Here is a 22,284-nt window from a genome sequence, read left to right on the forward strand (position 1 = left end):
AGGAGAAGCTTTGGGATGAGCTCAGTGTGGCCTCACAGGGCCTGAAGGAACCCAGGAAACACGGAGAGGCTGTTTACAAGGGGTGGGGGGACAGGACACAGGGAATGGCTCCCAGTGCCAGAGGGCAGGGATGGATGGGATTTTGGACAGGAATCATTCACTGGGAGGGTGGGCAGGGCTGGCACAGGGTGCCCAGAGCAGCTGGGGCTGCCCCTGGATCCCTGGCAGTGCCCAAGGCCAGGCTGGACAGGGCTGGGAGCTCCTGGGCCAGGGGAAGCTGTCCCTGCCATGGCAGGGGTGGGATGGGATGAGTTTTAATGTCCCTTCCAGCCCAAACCAGTCTGGGATTCTGTGACATTTGGGGTCCTTGGGGGGCAGGTGGGTGCTGTGATAAACCCATAACTGCTGGGGCTGGGGACAGTGCCTGGCTGTGAGGGGGTGAGGGAAGCTCCCAAAGCCACTCTTCATTCCCAGAGAGCCTGAACCTGGTGGGAACAAACAGCTTTTGGTGTCCTTGCAAAACAGAGCAGGGCTGTGGAGCCCAGGGGGGCCGGGCAGGACAGGCTGTTCCCACCTGGATCCTGATGCCCTCCTGGTCCTGCCCACAGCTGCCTGACCCAGCTCTGCTCCAGCCCAGGGCCTTCTGCCACTGCAGCTCCTGTGGGAAATCGGGGAAAAATGGAATTTCCCTGGGATTGAGCTGCATTCCTAACCCCCGAGGCTTCCCTCCCCCTGCACCTATCTTATCTCTGCCTCTCCCTGAAATAATAGGAACAGAAAAATTAACAACATGAAAAAGGGAGGAGATGATAAAGAGTATCTGAAAAATCATCTGTCCTCATTTCAGAGCTTTGCATGGTAACAAGGAGCCAGGATGCTTTTTTATTCCTTTATTAATGTATTAAAATATTAAAAATCTGGGTTTCTCTTGAACCTACTCTGTCGTCAGGGGCTGAGAAAGCTCTGAGGAAGTTTTTTGAGGAGCTGTGCAGGGATGTCATGCATGGAGCAGAGCAAACCAAAGATAAAATCCAAGTTTGCTGTCCTGCCGTTCCTGGGGACTGGGAGCAGCCTGGACAGGGGTGGCACTGGCACATGGGGACAAAATCCCTGCTGGGATCCTCTCAGGGTCTGGCTGGAACCTCCTCTGCTTCCCTTCTCCTCTTGGAGGTGTGAGTGAGACCATGGGAGAGCAAACATGGATCTGAGCCAGGGATGAGCCAATTTCCTCAAGACTGGGCTGTTTGATTTGGCACTTTGGTGCTTCCCCTCATAGATTCTGTTCATTCCTGGGCAATTTCCAAAATGTGCAGTTGTTCTTCTTCATAAATCTTGGCCAACAAAGCATTCAGGCTTTGATGTTGCCACAGGTATCATTTGCTGTGCCACCCTCAGGGTTCCAGGAATTGTGCAGTGTGTATGAGGGTGACAGCAGGGCTGAATAGCACATATATAAATAAATATTTAAAAAATTATATATATCTATATATCTATATATCTATATATCTATATATCTATATAGCTATATAGCTATATATCTATATATCTATATAGCTATATATCTATATAGCTATATAGCTATATATCTATATAGATATATAGATATATAGATATATAGATATATAGATATATAAAAATATATATATAAATATATAAATAATATATATTAAAATATATAAAAATATATGCAATTTATAAAATGATATATTTTATATAAATATATATAAAATATATAAAACATATATTATCTATTATCTATTATCTATTATCTATTATCTATTATCTATTATCTATTATCTATTATATATTATATATTATATATTATATATAAAGATATATTTTTAAATATATAAAATATATTATATATATGTATTAGATAATTGCATAAAATATATGATATATGTATATGTATAAGTATATGTATATTTTAGATATAATATATAATAGATACTTTATATATAAATATGTAAAAATACGTAAATATATAAAAGTATATAAATACATACAATATATAAATATATAAATATATTTATATTTCATATATTTTATATAACTATATAAATAAATAATAAACATATAAATTTTTTTTATATAGAAATATATAAATATTTAAATACATGTATATTCCCCCAGACAGAGTGACTGAAGGTGTTTTTGTTTCCTTTTCCCTGGCAGGACACTATGGAAAGGATATTTATCGCAGTGGAGGGCCAGATCTCCATAATTTCATCTCCTCCGGGTTTGTCACGTTAGGACGAGGACACACGAAGGGTACAGTGGAAACCATTTTTTGCTAAATAAAAAGAATGTTTTAAATCCAAAGCTGTGAGCTGGCGGCGGGGTCAGCCCAGGAATTGGGGCTGCAGGGTCAGGGCTGGGCTCTGGCAGGACCTGGGGGTCCTGGCAGGGGCGATGCCAGGCTCCACCTGGCTTTGCAGTGCGACTGTTCCTCCAGCTTTGTGTTTTCCTGGCTGCTCCCAAAGGGGAAGGAATGTCCAGCTGGCCCAGGGCAGGCAGTGACCACCTCTAGACCGTGGGGCTGGAGTTCTTTTCTTTGACTTCTGGGCTTTTATTTGATTTATTGATTTATTTAGATTGAAACGGAGTGGGGGCGGGGGGGTTATGATGAATATTTTATAAAATTATTTCTTTTTAGCTCCTGAAGCCTATATTTCCCGTGTTCCTATAATCTGTGATATAATGTACAAACAGGAAAACACAAAAATATACATATGCTGCTCTGTGTATGTTCTGTGTACATGTACTGTATATACATATCTGTGGAGAGACAGCCCTTTACCACAAGTAACCAAACGTCCTGGGGGTTCTGGTGACACCAGAGCCGTGTCCTGGTGACACCAGAGCCGTGTCCTGGTGACACCAGAGCCGTGTCCTGGTGACACCAGAGCTGTGTCCTGGTGACACCAGAGCCGTGTCCTGGTGACACCAGAGCCGTGTCCTGGTGACACCAGAGCTGTGTCCTGGTGACACCAGAGCCGTGTCCTGGTGACTCCAGAGCCGTGTCCTGGTGACACCAGAGCCGTGTCCTGGTGACACCAGAGCTGTGTCCTGGTGACACCAGCACCCCAGGCCATGTTTATCCATCACGCTGTTGCCTCTTTGGTGAGTTTTTCTGGTGTACAGTGAGACGTGTTCGGAGTGTCCTCCTGTCCCCCCAGCGGTGCCCTGGCTGTGACACTGGGGGTGCATGTGCCATTCCTGTCCCCTTTTGTGTCCCCAAGACTGCTGTACCCCCTGTAGACACAATGTACCTGGAGATTCCTCTCTAGACCAATGTACTGTATGTGGAGCTGTGTCCTCGTGCTCGCCTGGTTGAACGCTCCTGTGTTGTTTCTGTGGATGACCGTGACTCACAAATGATTAAAGGACCTTGATATTTTATTTTATTTCATTTTTTTTCCTACATCTCCTGCACTTTTTCCAGCTCTCCACGAGTGTCATCCAAAGTAGTGTTGGTCCTGTAGAACTGTCAGAGAAGAAACAAATATATGTATATTGTCTGTGTATGTCTGTGTGTGCTTAAATAAAGTTTACTGAGGCTGAGGCAGCACCCGTGGGACTTGTAATCCAATACCCTGAAATCCCAGTCCTGTAATCCAATATCCTGTATTCCAATACCCTGAAATTCCAGATTTGTGCTCCAATACCCTGAAATCTTGGTCCTGTAATCCAATACCCTGAAATCCCAGTCCTGTAATCCAGTACCCTGAAATTTCAGATTTGTAATCCAGTATCCTACAATCCCAAATTTGTAATCCAATACCCTGCAATCCAATACCCTGAAATTCCAGTATCCAGTATCCTCAATTCCAGTCCTGTAATCCAATAATCTGAAATTCCAGTCCTGTAATCCAATACCCTGCAATCCCAGATTTGTAATCCAATACCCTGCAATCCCAGATTTGTAACCCAATACCCTGCAATCCAATACCCTGCAATCCCAGATTTGTAATCCAATACCCTGCAATCCCAGATTTGTAATCCAATACCCTGCAATCCCAGTCCAGCTCTGCACCAAGGGAAGGGAGGCAGAGGAACCTCAGGTGGGCTGGGAGCTGCAGTGGCTCAAGGAAGGACCCATGGGTGACATTTCACACAGGGTGTCCCCATCCCAGAGGAGTTTTATGGTCATGTCCTTCCACATCAGTGCAGATTTAGGGTCAGGAAGCAAAGGTGCCAGGAGTGATGCTCCATGGAGTGGGGGTGTCCTGCTAGCCTCCAGCAAGCCCACGGAGATCCCTGAGCAGGGCTGTAAACCCAGCCCTTTGGCTCAGACAGGTGAGTTATCCTCACCTCAGAGCCCTGAGGCACCCCCAGCAGCCTGCTGGACAAAAGGCTCTTCCCAGTTCCTTCCCAGGTGAGAACAAACCCTCCTCTCCCTTCTTTAGCTGCAAAGGCTCAGGGGCCCTGCTCTCCTGTAGGTGGGCCAGGGGTTTCCACACCTTTTCCAGAGCACATTCCCTGTCCCTGGGAAGGTGGGAGAGTGGGCACTGGGAATGCAGCCTGTTTATCCACCACAGCCAGGTGGTGCTTTCCAAACTGAATAAAAGGTTTTGTCCTCTGAAGAAATGAATATTGTGGCTATTTATAGACACCAGAATGGACTGGCCTTAGAATTTACCTTTCTGCTGCCTGTAAATCCACCTGGGTTTTGAACAGTGATATAATGTTCATTTCCAGTTTCTTAATGGCAGATTTCAGCCCACTGCTGAGTGGTGAGAGTGGTGAACCCCTCACACCTGCTGCAGGACCTGCTTGTGCTCGTGTGTGGCTTTGTCTTTGTCTGTGACATGACCTGATTGTCTGTTTGTGCTGTCACAGGGGGGCTTGGGCTGTCACAAAGGACCGAGGGGTTCTGTCCTTAGGATTGTGCCTGAAATACTTGGATTTTGGGAAATATTATGTGACAGATTTCCTGAGTTCAGCTTGAAGTGACCACCCAGTACCTGTAAGGAGGGGTGAGAGCTTCAGCCAGGGCTTTACATGAGCAGGTTCTCTGCTATTTTGTCCTATTCCTATTTACATGGGCAGGTTCTGTGCTATTTTGTCCTATTCCTATTTACATGGGCAGGTTCTGTGCTATTTTGTCCTATTCCTATTTACATGGGCAGGTTCTGTGCTATTTTGTCCTATTTAGATGAGCAGGTTCTGTCCTTTCTCAGTTCCAGTCCTTGCGTTACAACCTCCACTCCAGCCAAATAACCTCACCCTGCCTTGCAGGCTCTGCCCCCAGACTGAGCAAAGCCAGTGAAGTTTCTCTCAGTATTTCTCTGCACTGGGAGACACATTTTTGGTGTTTTCTCAACTGTCTTCTGTGCTGTGGCAGAACTCCAAGTGCTGAGTAATATTTAAGAGCTCATCTATTTTGGGCAGAAGACAAAGACGTGAGACATGCCAAAGTACCATGGATACCAAATCAGCATATTCACACGTCTGACATCCCCAGGCTCCTGCAGGATGGGGATTTATGGCTCTTCCATGACATTCCACTGGGCAGTGCATCACTGCCTGCCATCTGAGGGCTCTGAGGCCATTACTGTGCGTGTTCTTCCAGCCACGGGCAGTTACTCTGCTGCCAGCCTGTCAGGGTGACCCAAGGAATGAATCTCGGCTCTTTGGGCCGGAGAAGTCCCCGTGGTGAGGCACAAGGCAGGGCTGATCTCATCCAGCGTTAGGCAGGAGGAAGTTGAGGGTTGGTTCTGAGGCAGAGGCGTTTAATTCGGTGTGGGGGCACCTCTGAGGAGTTCACTGGGTGGGCACAGGGCAGCTCTGCCCCCTCCAGCCCGAGGGGTCTGTGAGCCCCAGAGAGGGAGGATGGATCCCCCGTTCCTGTGTGGGAGCAGCTCCTGCTGCTCGTGGTGCCGTGGGAGGTGTAGGGAGGGTTGGGTGCTCCGGGGACACACGTGGGAGACAGGAGCCAGCTCACCCCTCTGTGCACCAGCCTGATGGAAATGCCAGCCTGCTCCGAGCATCCTGACACCGTCTGTGCCCCACCCTGGCCTGGGCTGGCTCCCCAGGGCTCCTCAGGGCTCTGGCACTCAGCCAGGCTGGAGGGCATTTACAGCTGCAGCCCCACGGATCAACACCCCAGCGAGGGAACGCATTCACCTCACATCATATTGCCGAGCTTTTGGGTAAAAACGTGGGGTTTATTTTTGGTTTTTTTTGTTTTCTTTTACTCTCAGTCTCAGACCTTGAAAATAGTTTCCCAGTGGAATGGAGCTCCTTGGGTTTCAGCAAGGGACAGCAGCAGGAATTCTGTAGAGCAGATGATAATCTCTGTTCAGCACTCAACAGCTTCTTTGTTTTCCCGGTAACTCTGCAAGAGTGTGAAAAATAGTGAGGTTATGTTCTGGAAAAAGCAGAATTTCCCAGTTGAACTGAGTGCAAGGGCTCGGGGGAGTGAGGCAGGAGGAACAAGGGGCTTTAGACTCTCCTGCAAGGTCATTTTGTAGGGGAAAGCAGAACTGTTCCTACAATCTGCTGGTTCCCTGTGAATTTATGGCAGATCCTGGAGGAGCTGCAGAGGCAGGGCTGTGTGGAAAACTCAGGAGGAGTCAAACATCCCCAGAGCCTGCCCAAGAACACTTCCAGCAATGGAACCTCTCCCTCCTGGCCCAGGGCTGTGCCTGGATTCCCTGGCAGGCGTGCTCTGAGTCAGGCCATCTGCAGGAGGCTCTTTTCTTGCTCAGACTTGCTCTGAGGATGTTCTCCTGCAGTGCCAGCAGGCAGGAGGAAGAGGAAGGGATGAGGCAGGTGTGCAGGGCTGTGTGCTGGCATCCCCCTCAGCGTGGGCAAGGTGCAATCCTGCTGGACAGAGCCAGCCTGGTGACTGAGCAGCCAAAGCTCCCCCAGCACGTTTGATCTCCTGCTTTGCTGTGCAGATCCAGCACGGATCCCAAACGGGGGATTTTGGGATTTGCCTGCTGGGCCGCTGCTCTCGCCTGTCTCAGACCTCGTGCACGGGCTCAGGGCACAGGGTTTGTGCTGGTGGGTGGGAACAGGGGATTTGTGCTTTAGCAGGGCCTCCCAGCCAGAGAGATCCTGTCCTCAGAGCCAGCACCCCCTGACATCTCCTGGGGAACGTCCTCCTCCCTGGCTTTGTGTGTATTCAAAAGGAGAAAATCGTTCTTGATCTGCCTTAGAAAAGGATAATTTAAAAAATAATTTTATTATGCATTTAATTAATTATTAAATAAGTAATAATTAATTAAATAATAGTTTGTTGAATTCTTAATTAATATTATTATTTGAATATTTATTGCTATTCCATTATTTATTTTTTCATAAGTAATTTTCCCTGGGTGTGTGGGCAGAGGGTCCATACATTCCTGGAGCAGTGGAAGGTGGCTGCCTGGTGGGTTAAGGGGTTTGGAAGCTGCAGGAATTTGTAGGTGAAGGATTTGTGAGGTGAGGAATTTGTCTTGGAGGCTGGGAGGGAGAGTGGCTGCAGTGAGGGGGCAGCTGAGTCTCGTGGCTTCTCCCCTTGCCTGCTGCCACCCAGCAGAGTCACCCAGGCTCCCCTGCCAGCCCAACCTTCGGGCACGGGGAAAGCTCCTCCAAAGGCAGCTGTGAAAGGCAAAGGCAGCTCCAGGTCACACTTAGCATCTATCAGATCGTCCTGTGCTTCTCTGGTGTCTCCAGCTGAGCTGGGAGGCAGCTCCATCATCCCATCCCTTCCTCCTCTGGAAGCTCCAGAGCTCTCCCAGCCCTGCTGCTCCCCTGGGTGTGGAGACAGGAGTGCAGAGTCAGGGCCTCAGTGCCTCACTCTGACTCTCAGAACGCTGCCAAAACTGATCAGAATGGTACAAAACAATTTATGCACACGCACTTTAAATCAAATCCTTCAGAACTGCTGTTAAAATCAGTCAGAGGTTCTGTTAGCATCTTTCATTTTTGCCCCCATCTCATCCTTACATTGACTACTCAGTGAGGTTGGTGCTCTGCAGTCATTTTCACCTGGCACCCAACACTCCCAGCCAGATGCCAGCTTCTGCTACCTATTTATGCTCAAACCTGACGTTCACACTATCCCTTAAATCCAGAAAACTCTGTCACTGGCAGGGCTGGGGACATCCTGTGTCAGCACCAGGAGCAGGTGGTTTCCTCCCTGAGATGTTTTGATCTCCCCATCCATGGTGTTGCCTCACCTGCAGCTCCTTGGCTGCTTCTCCTGCAGGCTGAAGGGTGTCTGAGGGATGCTCAGTGTTTCAGCACTGACAGATCTGTATGCAAACCCATCCCGGTGCAGACACCTCAGCTGATCCAGGCGCTGGAGCTGTGCAGGCTCTGCACTCCCTGGGGATGTGGAGAGCGGGATGGGGCACTGGGGCTGGCAGCACTGGCACCCCCCTGCTGCCTGGGGACACCCCAAACTCAGCCCCTTCTGCAGCCACCCACGGGGACCAGTGGCTCTGCCGCCCTGCTGGCATTCAGAGACCAACGGGAGAAAAGAGGTTCATTAATTTGCTCCTCATTAGCAGTTGGAGAGCTCTGGTTCCTCCCTCCAACTCTGCCCTGGCTCCCCGCTGTCGCAGCTGGCTCCCCATTGCTTGGCTTGCAGCTCTGTGTTCCAGTTTCTTTCCCAAAGCGCTGCCTCGAACCCTTAATTTGTAATTTTGGGGTCTTATATTATATCTGTCACAACTTCCTCGGCCCAGCGCAGCTACAGAGCACGCAGTGAATCAGCTCCAAGCTGGAATTTACTGCCTGCCCCCATCATTAGTAATCCACACTTGCAGCAGACTCATTATTACAGGCAAAGGCAGAACTTTGAGGTTTTTTTTCACACCTGCACCTGTAACTTGCCATGAATAGATTTGCAAAAATTGAGGGTAAGGTGTGCCGGGTCCTTCTGCTCGTTAAACACTTGTTAGACATCCCATCAATGGGAAGCTGTGGAGCCCGAGCCCGCTGCATCCCAATGAATCACTTTCTGTTTATCCTGGATAATTTCGGATGATTTTGATGGTGTCTTGCGCTAAAGATCGCCCGCATCCTGATTCCAGATTAATTCCAAGCCTTGCATATTCTGACACTTAATTGTATTGACTGGGAAATAGGATCATTGGGATGTGGAGAGGGGCCTGGGAGCTGTGCAGGAAGATTCCATGACGCAAGAGGACATTTCAAGCTGCTCTGAATTATTTAATGGCCCTCAGACATGGCCGGTCCATTTCTCAGCAGCCTCTGGACAGCTCTGGTTTTTATAGCCCTGGGAACAGCCGGCTGGGAGGAGAGGGGGAGGCCGTGGAAAACATTCCAGTGGCTGTGGTGGGAAGGGATGGGGGGACACCAAAGCCCCCTCAGTCCCTGGTGTCACCCTGCAGTGAGCACTGCCAGAGGTGAGGGTATCCTTGTGTCCCGGCTGGGCAGGAACCTGGGCAGAGCTTCCCAAGGCAGCGTGTCCCACACTGATATCAACAGGGCCTGGAGTTGCTCTGAGAGCCTCCCTGGAGTTGGAACCACAGGGAAATGGCCCCGAGCTGGGCACGGAGCGCTCGGATCACTGCTGGACCTGGAGATTCCTGCACCTGCTCCAGAGCCAGCTGTGACATGGAAAGGGAACCTGTCCCATGGGCAGCCTCGCCACTTCTTGTCTCTTGAAGATCCTGTTGCTTAGCCATCCATTGATTTTGGCATTTTTGACTTGGCCTGATGATAGGGGCTTCCTGGGGGACAAGGGCAGGACTGGAGGTGACTCTTCTTTCTCTCTTGGAGAGAGTGAGAGCCAAAATCTTGTGTTTGAGGCAGGGAAAAGCCACCAGGGCCTTTCTGCGTGTACACACCCAGGATTAGCCAAGTGTTTTGGCATCTAGGAGGGGACAGGGCTTGTGTGGGACACACCCAGGGTTTGGGACTCACCTTCCCCTCTGCTGAGAGCCTCCTGTTCCCATGCTGAGGGAAATCCCACACGTTTTCACTCCACTGGTTCCCCATCTGCTGCCCAGCCCTACAAGCTGCATCCAGCCCTCTGCTGAGTTCCATGGATGGGTTTCAATCATCTGGAACTCCAGAGTGGATCCCTCTTCTTTCTGCTGCGCAGTAACAAGATAACAGCACAAATGACAATGGCTGAGAGGAGAAGAAAGAAGCCCTGCCTATTACTGGCTGCCCTTTCTCAGGAAGTCTGTCAGCTCTCGGGGATGTTTTGGCAGATACCTTTGAAAGCTGAGCTGAAAGCTGGGGAAGAGCTGGCAGGTACAGCCCAGCTGTCTGTGAAACCAGAGCTGCAGCTGCTTGCCACAAGCTCCTCTTTGAAGAACGTGTTTTTCTCTATTTATCATCAAGAACCGTTGTATAAAAAGCCCTTAAAATTTCTTGCTATGGTGTCACTGAGGATCTCAGGCTGGTTCTCTCCCCAAACAGGGAATTTAACCTCAGTGAAGGCTCACTCCAGAGCTGGATTGATGTGCCTTTGGCAGGGCTGCATCCGCTCTTAATCCTGCTTGCCAGTTGTAAATAAGAAATTCAAATATTATGAAAAGAACTGGAGACTCCTGGGAGCAGAGAGGGGACTTTGCAGAGGGATCTGTAATTCTGAAGCATCTGTGATCTCTCCACAACAACATGGGCAGAGTTTGGCAGATGGAGAGCTTGAGCACTCCCAAAAATCTACTGCTACAGCAAAGCCAGTGTGGTGGGCACAGTTTATCTGCCAACGTTCCTTGGGATGAACTCATCACCAGAGAAGAGTTTTTGGAGACACAGGGTTCTGGTTTGCCTTCCAGGCTGACTTTTGATGGTGCTCACTCCCAGGGGAGTTATTTGGTCATAGGAGCTCCTGTCCATCCTTCAGTAGGGAGGGAGGAGTGGGAATTGCAGGATGTGCCACAGCAGTGACTGCAGACAGGCCACGAGAGCCAAATGGGAAGTTCCTGACTGGTTTGACTCTTTGGCACAGATTTATCTTCTCCTCTGGGCAGCAGGCGGGTCTCTGCCTGTGGCCAGTTTGAGTTTTGGCAATGTCTGAAGGCCACAGGTTGAAGATGGGAACTATGATTTCTGTGGAATCACAGAATCACGGAATGGTTTGGCCTCCAGAATCCAGGGAGAGCTCAGAGCCCCTTCCAGGGACTAAAGGGGCTCCAGGAGAGCTGGAGAGGGACTGGGGACAAGGGATGGAGGGACAGGACACAGGGAATGGCTCCCAGTGCCAGGGGGCAGGGATGGATGGGATATTGGGAAGGAACTGGATGGGATATTGGGAAGGAATTGTTCCCTGTCAGGGTGGGGAGGTGCTGAGGTGTCCCAGAGCAGCTGTGGCTGCCCCTGGATCCCTGGCAGTGCCCAGGGCTGGATGGGGCTGGGAGCAGCCTGGGACAGGGAAAGGTGTCCCTGCCGTGGCTGGGGTGGCACTGGATGGGATTTAATGTCCCTTCTGACCCACTCCATCCTGTGATTCCATGATTCTGTTTGATCCCCCTGGTGTCACAGGATCACCAGCAGCACCACAATGGTTGCTGGATTCCTGTTGTCCAGGAAATGCCAGGATATCCCTGGAGTGCATTGGACTGTGGGAGGCTCAGTGCCCGCAGGAACCAAAGCTCTGCCACCCTGGTGGGCACAGCAGATGCTGGAGAAGTCTGCCCAGGCCTTTGGAAGCAGAGCTGTGGATTTTGCTCCAAGAAGGAGAAGTTTCTCTCTGGCATGAGAGAGGACTGGATTCTCCAGAAAGGACTGGCTTTACCTACAATTTCTTCCCAGCTGTTGAGCTGCTGTTTGTGTGTTCAGGGAGAGGCAGAGCTCAGCAATTCCCCCTGCCAGAGCTGGGACTGAGTTCAGGTTGGGTCTGTTTTAGAGGTGAGAGAGCCTGTGCAGGGCAGCATTTGCTCCTGATCCCCATGAACCAAAGTTCAGGATTCCCAAGGAGCAGAGAGGAGAGGAAGGGAGGAGCTGGATGAAGTCCTTTGTGAGGGCTTGGAGCTGCTGTGGATACATTCCCCTGGGCAGGAATTGCTCCTGCTGCCCCCACTGAGGGAGGGCATTGAGTCAGAACTGCTGAGGGCTGAGGAGGAGGAGTGCAGCCCTCATCTGTCAGCTCCTGCAGCCTGGGGGCTCTCAGGAGGCTGCTGGGTCCTCCAAGAAACAGAGAGAGGGCTGCATGGGACGTGAGGGAGGGCTGGGGGCTGTGGGATGAGGGAGCACGTCCCTGCTTGGACTTCCCAAAGTCTCTGCTACCCTGTGGTGGGAAGGTTCAGCTCAGCCCAATGCATTGGATGGGAGAGGGGATTTCACCCCTTGGGAGGGATGAGCCTTTGCTCTGCTCAGCTCCTGCTCTAGCTGGGACAGCTCTTTCCCTCCTGACAGCACCTTCATTCCTCCCAAAGCTGGACCAAGCCCATTCCATCGTACCCACTCTCCAGGCAGTGGTTTTAAAACTCCCCAGGGGTTTAACACCGCTCAAGAAGTGGCTGTCACATCCTGGAAAATGCATCCCTAGTGCTGTGTGACAGCAGCGTGGCCTCATGCCTCAGACAGAGACAGGCAGGAGCAAGAGCCTCAAAAAGCTTCCCCCAAGCCTCTCCTGGGGGAGAGCATCAGTGCCAGGCAGTGCCTGGAGGCTGCTGTGGGGCAGAGCTGCCAGGACCAGGACCTGTGGCACTCTGGGGCTTGGGTTAAACCTGGCATTTCTGTCTGGCAGGTGAAAATGAGGAGCAGCTCTTTCCCTGTCCTCCAGGAGCGGCTGCACGGCAGGGAGCAGCATTCCAGCCCCTGGAAAGGGGCTCCATGGAGCTGGGAGCCTTTGGCCAGGGACAGATCTTCTCGTGGCACTTGTTCTGCCTCTCGGAGAGCCCTGCCAGCGCGTGAATGAGCAGAGAGCTGTGGGCTGCCAGTGCCTCCTGTGGTGCCACACAGCCCTGGAGCACAGCCCAGCTCCTCAGCCAGAGCTGAGTCCAAGCCCATTTCCTGCCAATAGCTGGGAGTTTGTGATGGATTTCAATGGCACTGCCTGGGATCTGCCGCAGAAAATCCACTGTGTGTGCAATGCTGAGCAGCCCACGGTGCTGCTGCACACCTGCCCCTGGAGAAAGGGGTTTGCAGCTCCCCTCTGAACCAGGAGAGGATGAAAGATGTTAGAGATCTCCTCTCCTCTCCTCTCCTCTCCTCTCCTCTCCTCTCCTCTCCTCTCCTCTCCTCTCCTCTCCTCTCCTCTCCTCTCCTCTCCTCTCCTCGAGTCTCCTCTCCTCTCCTCTCCTCTCCTCTCCTCTCCTCTCCTCTCCTCTCCTCTCCTCTCCTCTCCTCTCCTCTCCTCTCCTCTCCTCGAGTCTCCTCGAGTCTCCTCGAGTCTCCTCTCCTCTCCTCTCCTCTCCTCTCCTCTCCTCGAGTCTCCTCGAGTCTCCTCTCCTCTCCTCGAGTCTCCTCTCCTCGAGTCTCCTCTCCTCTCCTCGAGTCTCCTCTCCCCCATCCCTAGTTTCCATTCCCAGAAGAAGTGCAGGGTGCTCACTGCTCCCTAACTCCAGGATTTTGCTGCTGGGAGTTTGTTCAAAGCCTGGGATCAGTGCAGGACCAGGCTGAGCTCGGGGATCCCCTTCCAGCCACGGGAAGGAAAATGTTTGTGCAGCCAGAGAGCTGCAGATCTGCTGAGCCCAAGTGTCCTCCAGAGCCCATTTCTGAGCTGGGCTGAGCTCTGTGTGGGGCCAGATCTGTGCTGACAGTTCCTGGACTGATCTTTGGAAACACAGCCCTTCAACATTTTCTTCAGGTGCTCCACTCTTATCTCTTCTTGTCCTGTCATCACACTGCCTCTGTTGTTTCAGATGTAACACCAGCTTTTATTCCAAGGTAGCAGGAACTGGTATTAATTTTGGTTCTGCTCAGATAGCAGGAGTGCACAGTCTATAAAAGGCAAGTCCTCATCTTCATTTTAAAGCAGGAAACTAAAAATAGAGCCGGTTCAAATATAGGTGATGAGAACAACCTGAGTTTGGATTAGGAGGTAGAATGGGAATTAAGGCTTTAAAAGTGCCTGGTGAAGTGTCTGTGTTGGAGGGAGCTGTGGATAAAAGTCTGATTTGTAGATTTGGGCCAGGGAAGGCAGTTTGGTGAGTTCTGCTCCTCCTCTCTCTGTGTGGAAGGCATGGATGGGGAATGCTGGGTTCAGAAGGGAGGGAGGGCTGTGCTTCTGTCTCAGGGTCACCCGTGGGTGCCCCAGCACCCTGTGGGCCAGGAGGGAGCAGGACACCCTTGAGGAGAGGGAGACAGGCAGAGCCAGAGTTCCCAGAGGAGTCAGGGAGGTCCTGGGAATGTTCAGGACTGAGGATGAAGTGCTCCAGGCTCTTGGGACTGCAGGAACCTCGCTGAGCTCCTGCTGTCCCTCAGCTTCCAGGGCAGGGCTTTGCCCCGTGGAGCAGCTGCTGCCGTACACCCACGGCTGCCAGAAATACCCTCAGCTCGGCCCAGTTTGCTGGGAGCTGGTGAAACTGGGACACCCTGCCTGAGGGGAGCAGGGACTGCTCAGGGAGGGCTTGTGTCACCCTGGGAACAGCTCCCTGTGCCACTGGGGACAGCTGGCACCCCTGGGGCTCTGCTGAGGGGACACAGCTTTGCTCCAGGTTGCCCCTCATCTTTCCCTTCTCAGGGCTTCCAGAGTTTCCCGTAGCTCCAGGCTTCAGGTGCAGGTGCAGCTTTGTCCTGTGCCCCACACAGACCCAGAGCTTCAGCTCCTGAGAGCTCCAGAGAGCCAGGGAGGCTCAGAGGTTGTCCAGCTGGCCCAGGCTGAGCCCATGGTGGTCCCTGGTAGCCACAGTGGCTCGACAGGGGGGTGTTTTGCTTCCTGCAGGCTCCCAGGTGATGGAGAGTTGGCTCCAGCAGCTGCAGTTGGCACAAGGCAGCAAGGAAATTAGTCTGAGCAGGGCAGGAGGGAGAAGATAAATGTGGGACCCCCCTGAAGTGCCCACAGAGCCCAAAGGAACGTGAGCACCTGAACCCACCGAGCCCCAGGCCTGGTCTGCAGCAGCCACACTGCTCTCCCTCGCTCAGATGTGTGGCCCTGTGCAGGCTCTGGTCCCTGCCCACTGCACAGGAGATCCCTCCCTGGGGAGCCAGGCTGCTCCCCCACCATCCCTGCCTCTGGGCTGGAGGGACAGGACACAGGGAATGGCTTCACACTGACAGGGAGTGGGTTTGGATGGGATGTTGGGAATAAATTCCTCCCTGGGAATGGGGGTGAGGGTGGGCAGGGCTGGCACAGGTGTCCAGAGCAGCTGGGGCTGCCCCTGGATCCCTGGCAGTGCCCAAGGCCAGGCTGGACATTGGGGCTGGAGCAGCTGGGACAGGGGAAGGTGTCCCTGCCATGGCAGGGGTGGGATGGGTGGGCTTTGAGGTCCTTCCCATCCCAACCCAGCTCTCTGAAAGCCAAGCAGAGTGAGACAGGCCCTGGCAGGGGTTTGGCAGCTCCCAGCCCCCTCCTGTGTCTCGTGGTTCCCCCTTTCCTGCCCTTTTTTCCAGCGGGCAGCACTGGGCAAGCAGGGACAGTGTGACAGCTCAGTGACTTCGCTCCTCAGTGTCCTCGGGAGCCAGAGGGGGGCACATCCCACATCCCACACAAATCCAGACTCATCCCAACCATGCCTGGCTCCTCCAGCACCTCCCAGGGTGACTGACCCATAGGGAGACCTCTCCCCCCAGCTCCATCCCTGCCCTGCACACGCTCCAGCCCCTCCATGTCCTTCCTGTGCTGAGTGTCCCAGAGCTGTCCCCAGCCCTGGAGGGCACAGACACTGCTCTGGGGCTGTGGCCAGCACAGCACCCATGAGGAGGCTGCAGGGCTGCTGTAGCTCCAGAGCAGCCTCTGGTTCCTCCCACGGCTCACAGCGTGGGCACAGCAGTGGCTGGAGCAGGGAGGATGCCCTGAGAGGTGCAGTGAGCAGACAGGGAGAATTCCCTCTCCTGCCTGCGGCTTTGGGGAGCTCATTTGAAACCACACCCCAGGCCCTGGTTTCAGCTGCAGACCTGGTACACAAATTGCAGTGTGTCACCGAGTTCCTACAGCCAGGAGCTCCCCTGTCTCAGGGTGAGATGAACCACGGCACAAACACCCACTGACCCTTCCCTGGAGAGCCACAACCACGAAAAGCCAAAAGAGTCGGACTAAGAGCCCCGGTTTTAGATGCTAATTAAGCTGAATCTCATCTCTAAGGGATCTGCAGGAGCTGTGAGCCTTGCAAGGGTCAGCATCACCTGGGAGAGGAGGAGGAGGAGGATGTGGGGCACAGAGCAGTCCCAGGTTTGGACTGCCCTCCTGTTTTCCCTGCCAGGATTTTCTCTGCTCTCTGGAGAACTCTGGAGTTTTGACATTTGAGGTACAGGACCTACCTTGCAAGAAAAGCAGAGGGTTTAGAGGAGAGAAAAGCAATGGCCTGGTGTGTTTATCTCCAAGTCAATCAATTCCTGCAGAACGAGGATGTGAACAGACACAGCCCAGGGAAGGGCTGAGCAGCTGGAAGCTGATGGACTCCGTGCTACTTCTTGAGGGATATTATTTGTGCTTTCAGAACAGAAGTACAAAGGCACAAATAAATCCACCTTCTCTGGGAAATTGGCCTTTATTCTGCTCCCTGTCGGGCACTTGGGGCTGCTGGAGCAGGTTTATTACAGAAACACTGTCCCTGCCGGGCTCCAAACCTCCTCAGGGAGGAAAAGAGAGGAAAAGGGAGGAAAAAAGGGAGGGAAAGGGAGGAAAAAAAAAAAGGGAGGAAAAGGGAGGGGAAAAGGGAGGAAAAAAGGGAGGAATAGGGAGGAAAAGGGAAGAAAAGGGAGGAAAACAGAGGAAAACGGAGGAAAAAAGGGGGGAAAAAAGGGAGGAAAAAGGAGGGGAAAAGGGAGGAAAAGGGAGGAAAAGGGAGGAAAAGGGACACATCCTGCCAGCCTTGTGGCAGAGCAGGACAGTGTTCCTGTGGGGGATGCCCAGTGCTGCAGGGCTGGAGACATTCCCAGCTCAGAGGTCCCCACCTGCCTCCCTAAACCCATCCCTGACAAAACTCCTCACTCCTGCCTTCGTGCTGGGGCTGTCCTTCCTCTGCCTGGGACTCACCCTCACCACACTGATGTCCCTGCCTGGAGGGAGGCAAAGAGATTCCAGCTCTTTCTGGTAAAGAGGCTTCAGTTTCCAGGAGAGGACGAGGCCCATTCCACAGGCTCCTGCCACCCTTGTGCTGCTTTGAACCAAAGGCAAGGTGAATAGCAACATAAAATGGACAAACCCATGAGCTGCAGGGTTGGAAAATCAAGAGGGGTTGTAGTTTTTTGTTGTTTTTTTTTTCTTTTTGTCACCAGGGAAACAGAAGCAGAAATGACAAATGCTTTCGATTTGTCAACATTTCCCACAGATATTTCTGGCCTAATGGTGAAAAACAAAGCATTTGTGGATTGGAGTTCCACACTGCCTGACTGCCTTCCCAAAGTGAGGCTGGGAATGCTGGCAGAGGGCTGAGGGCACACCTATAGATGGACTTTGTCACTTTGGAGCTGTCTTCACTCCTGGGCTGGCTCCATCCCAGGAATTGTCACCCTGTCCTTGGGCAGAGCCACCAGGACGTGTCACAGCCCTCGTGGCATCTGGAAGACCATTATAGCTTTACTTTATTATAAAGAGCTTTATTTATCCCTGTCTAGAGCACAGGTGCCTTTGTAGGGGGAAAAGGTGTTGGAGGAATGTCACAGAATTCCCGGATAATCTGGATTGGAAGGGAAGCTGAAGATCATCCAGTGCCATCCAGGGACCCCTTCCCCTGTCCCAGGCTGCTCCAAGCCCTGTCCAGCCTGGCCTGGGACACTCCCAGGGATCCAGGGACAGCCACAGCTGCCCTGGGAAATCCATCCCAGCCCCTCCACACCCTCACAGCCAGGAATTCCTTCCTATGTTTCTCTAAATAATTTAAAGATGAAAAATACGCTTTCCTTCTCTTTTGATTTGCAAAGTTAATCTGGAAGGAAGTGAGCTGAGGAGCTGGGGCCTGCTAGGACTTCCCTTTAGCCACGTTCCAGGAGCTCCTGTTCAGCTGGATGGATAAATCCTGCTGGGATGTCTGTGGAAGTGTCTTGTGAAGAGCAAAGCTCTTTGATTATCCTGTTGCTATTTGTCAAATGCAAAGGACCGTGTAAAAAATCATTTTCAGCCTTCAGAACTACTCTGCTTTTGCTCTGCTTTTGATGTCTGAAGAGGAAATAGCCCTGTGAAGCAACTTGATTTCTTCAGAGCTATTAACAAGTCTTTCAGGGTCCCAGGGTGACATAACAGGTCTGGTCTGACTCATTCCATTTCAGAGTGTCTCCTTCCAGACAGAAATAGCTCTGTATGCAGCCATAAAAAACATGAATCAATTAACGTCTTCTATTAACTAGAAATGCAGATAAATCTCCTCAATCGTGGGAATGCAAATTCCTGGCTCCTCTTCCTTCTCCCTCCCGGTGCTCTTTGTATTTGACTTCTTCCTTAATTGATCTTTTCTGGATGTTGACTCCAGGTCCATGTGGTTATTTTTCTGCAGCTGATCTCGGGCACTCCGGGTTGTGTCAAAGGGGCTCCTGTGCGACTCCAGGAGATCCTGATCCTGCTCCCCATGCAGTCAGGGGCTTTGGGTCCCCAGACACCCCTGGAATTGGCAGATTGCAGCTGAACCGAGACCGGCTGTGCTCTCAGGGCTGCCCTCCTGTGCTGCAGGGAAAGGAATTGTGCTACTGATGCTGTAACTTTGGGATTTGCTTTCAAGAATAAACATTGCAGGAGTGCAAAACCCCTTTTATGAGGAATCACTTGTCCCAGGAGGATGGAGATAATGCACTCTGGGTGCTGCCATCACTGCGATCCCAGTGCTGTTATCAGCACTGTCTCAGATAACAAACCTGCTCTACACAGGGATCACGGGAGGTCATCTGATAAATAAACAAGTTAGAAAGGCTCCCAGCACAATTCCCGTTGACTGAGCAGCTCTTCAGGCCAATAAAGCCTGTTGGAGTGGGGATGGGGTTATGGTGTGTCCCAGAAGCAGCTTCTGCTCCTTCTGGGGTGGATTTATCCCCCAGATAAATCCAGGGGATTAATCCGAGGGACTGAGCCAGCCCCATCCTGCTGGGATTCCAGGGCAGCTCCAGCCACAATCCCACACCCAGCCCTCCTCCCCAGGGCTCGGCTCCCTGGCTGGAGGTGAGCCTGGCACTGCCATGAGAGGGTAACGGAGCCATTCCCCCTTTGAGGGGTCCCAGCTCCGAGTCACGGAGCCACAGAGGATCCACAGAGCTCTGGGGGTGGAAATCAAACCTGGCCGTGCTGCAGGAGCTGTGTTCAGTGAGATTGAGAGCAAACCCTGAGGCTGTGTGGGGCTGGGGCAGGAGGCAGCAGGACCCTGTGCCAGGGAGGGAGGGTGCACAGGGCAGGGTCCTCTGGGGACTCGGGCAGCCGAAGAATCCCAGGATCCCAGGATGGTTTGGATTGGAACAGGGACCTCAAAGCCCACCCAGTGCCACCCCTGCCATGGCAGGGACAGCTTACCCTGTCCCAGGCTGCTCCAGCCCCAATGTCCAGCCTGGCCTTGGGCACTGCCAGGGATCCAGGGGCAGCCCCAGGAGCTCTGAGCACCCTGTGCCAGCCCTGCCCACCCTCCCAGGGAATGATTCCTTCCCAATATCCCATCTCAATCTACTTTGCTTCAATTTAAAGCCCTTCCCCCGTGTCCTGTCCCTCCATCCCTTGTAAATAATCTCTCTCCATCTTTCCTGTAGCTCCTTCAGGTACTGGAAGGGGAAAATATCCACACAACAAGTGAAGTGTTCCCATGTGCATGAGGCAGATCTGGGAAAGGGCAATTCCAGTGACCTTCACTGTGCCATGGACTCTGCAATGCTGTGCTGCAGAACTCAGCCCAGGGCACAAAATCATCTCCTCCTGTCCCCAAGTGCTGGGGGAGAGGCATCCCTTCTCCATGTGCTCTCGGAGAGGAGATTTCAGTAAACTTTGGGGTCAGTTGAAACACCAAAGCCTCGGTATCAGTCTGTCTAGCAGCTCCTCTTCACCTGCTGCTAGGTGATAATGACTTGAAGAACAGAATTAATTAGGCTGAACCCTTCCATGTTTCTTGTATCTCCCAAGGTGGATTTTTCTCTTTTTACTTTTTTAATACTCAGGGTTAAAGTTTCATCCTTTTCCCGGTGAGGAATAGCAAGGAAAGGATTTGCCTGTATTTTATTAACCATTTAGTTGCTTTCAAGCAGGGTTTGGTGGGCCACTAAGGGTGTTCATGTTTTCTTTCACTTTTTACTTAAAGACCAAAGAACAAAAGCTCTGAACATCCCAAACTTGCTCAATAAAAGTCTTTAGAGTGTATCACTGGATTCCCTAAGGCAGCTCCCTGTCCTAGGGATGCTCTAGGTCCCTCAGGCTCCTCCCTGGCCAGGCTGTCACTCTCTCCATCCCTCTCTGGGGGCTCATTTGACACTTTTCTTTCTGTTGGAGTGAATTAAACGAGGATTCCTTTGGAAGCCATGCATCAAACCTGCCCTCAGATCCGGCTCCACTCCCCGAGGGCTTTTGTTCCTGAGATCCTGCTCGAGTAGTCTGAATCATGATCTCATCAGAGACAATAAAACGCTGAAGAGGGTTCTTAAGTGCTCGGTTTAAGCTGCTGTCAGGGAATGTGCCCGTTAACATAACGAATCCATTCTCCTTTTCCACAGACATCGCTCAGTTTAGTCCCCAAGTTACCCTTGCTCTGTATTAATTTGGGGTCAGACCAATCCAGCATCGAGGGAAAACACATTAATGCCAAAATCAGAGGATTACGAAGGAGGTTGAGGGTAATGAACAATCCCACTACAAAAAAAATCTATTATTCATGCACACACACGTGCACTCACACACAAACCACTTTTCTGAATAACAACACCAAGGCAGAAGACATGGGGGATAAAACCATGGAAATAGCAACAAGTTCAGAAGAAAAAAAATTTCCACTTTTTCCTTGAAAATATCATTTGCATAAAAAATGCGTGGCTTTCATCGAAGTCTCCATTTTCCTCCAGAGGAAAAATTGCCTTTTCACATTATTCCCTGATCAGAAAGGAGCTGATTTCCCAGGCTGCCAATGCAGCCCACGCTACAGAGCCACAGCCCAAGCTTCGTTTACCCTGATTCCGAGGAGGAATAACTGGCACAGCTCCAGCTGAGCTGCTGATGGTCTCCAGAACACCCCTGAGAGGTTTGATGCCTTGGTCTGAGGTCGGTGGGGTTCACTTGAGGCAAAAGCAGACGAGGGAACCAGGCTGAGGCTGAGCTCTGCACCCTCAGTGCTCTGCCTGGGCTCAGGAGATGGAGCCAGCCCCAAATGAGCCAGCTCTGGGGGACAGAAGGGACAGCAAGGGGTAAAATCCCCTGGATTGCTGCCCCAGTCCCTGCTCAGGGACCCCTCACACCAACCCCACAGCAGATCCCATCCTCTCACCCCTGGGGCACATCTGGGGTGATCCTGCCCCTCTGCCCAGCCCTGGGGGCACACATGGGGTGATCCTGCCCCTCTGCCCAGCCCTGGGGGCACACATGGGGTGATCCTGCCCCTCTGCCCAGCCCTGGGGCACACATGGGGTGATCCTGCCCCTGTGCCCAGCCCTGGGGGCACACATGGGGTGATCCTGCCCCTCTGGCAGGGTCAGTGCTGTATCCATAGCAGGATGCAGTGGCAGCTGACTGCTGATGTGTTAAATGGATATAAACTGCAGCTGAGGGCTCTCAGATTGGCTGCAGAGGGTGTGATCCACATTATTCAGCAGAAACCAGGCACTGGGGTTGTTCAGGATTTGTCTAAGGAAGATTTCCCCATCCCTGGCAGTGCCCAAGGCCAGGCTGGATGAGGTTTGGAGCAGCCTGGGACAGGGGAAGGTGTCCCTGCCATGGCAGGGGTGGCACTGCATGGACCTTAAAGGGTCCCTCCCAACCCAAACCCATCTGGGATTTTCTGATTCATTTGTAATTATTATTATTATTATTATTATTATGATTATTGCTGACTAATGGAATTTCAGCAGGACCTCAGTAAGCTCAAATCTGCACCGAGTGGCTTCAGGGAAGGGAGTTCCTCCCCAGGGAGTGAGAATTTCAGTGGTGCTGACACAGGAATTTAAACACGTGAGAGCTGCAGTGGCCCCGGGCTCAGGCATGGGGTGTGAGCTCGGACACTGCTCAGGGTGGGATGGACAGAGACCGGCTCACGTTCCTCCATCACAACAAAACACCCTGGAATTACCAGTTTAGATGGGGCTGCCCATTCCCCC

General features: G+C 51.9%; 1 protein-coding gene and 1 long non-coding RNA gene across 4 annotated transcripts in view; one reads left to right on the forward strand and one right to left on the reverse strand.

The window, feature by feature from the left end:
• SHISA6 (shisa family member 6) overlaps positions 1–22,284 on the forward strand; it is a 176,938-nt gene that overhangs the window by 40,268 nt on the left and 114,386 nt on the right. For 2 of the 3 annotated variants that reach the window (XM_086857110.1, XM_086857112.1), the window contains exon 3: positions 2,176–2,271. The exons of the other annotated variant lie outside the window; for it this stretch is intronic. In XM_086857110.1, the coding sequence (XP_086713236.1) occupies positions 2,176–2,271 (96 nt within the window). The remainder of the gene's footprint in view (positions 1–2,175; positions 2,272–22,284) is intronic. 3 annotated transcript variants of the gene reach the window in all.
• On the reverse strand, positions 3,379–4,791 carry LOC111937195 (uncharacterized). The gene is made up of 2 exons (XR_002868483.2): positions 4,643–4,791; positions 3,379–3,487 (listed from the first exon to the last, which is right to left on the reverse strand). It is a non-coding gene; the product is annotated as an uncharacterized LOC111937195 (long non-coding RNA).

This window comes from Cyanistes caeruleus, chromosome 19 (assembly GCF_971803275.1).
Source record: "Cyanistes caeruleus chromosome 19, bCyaCae1.hap1.1, whole genome shotgun sequence".
Classification (NCBI taxonomy): domain Eukaryota; kingdom Metazoa; phylum Chordata; class Aves; order Passeriformes; family Paridae; genus Cyanistes; species Cyanistes caeruleus.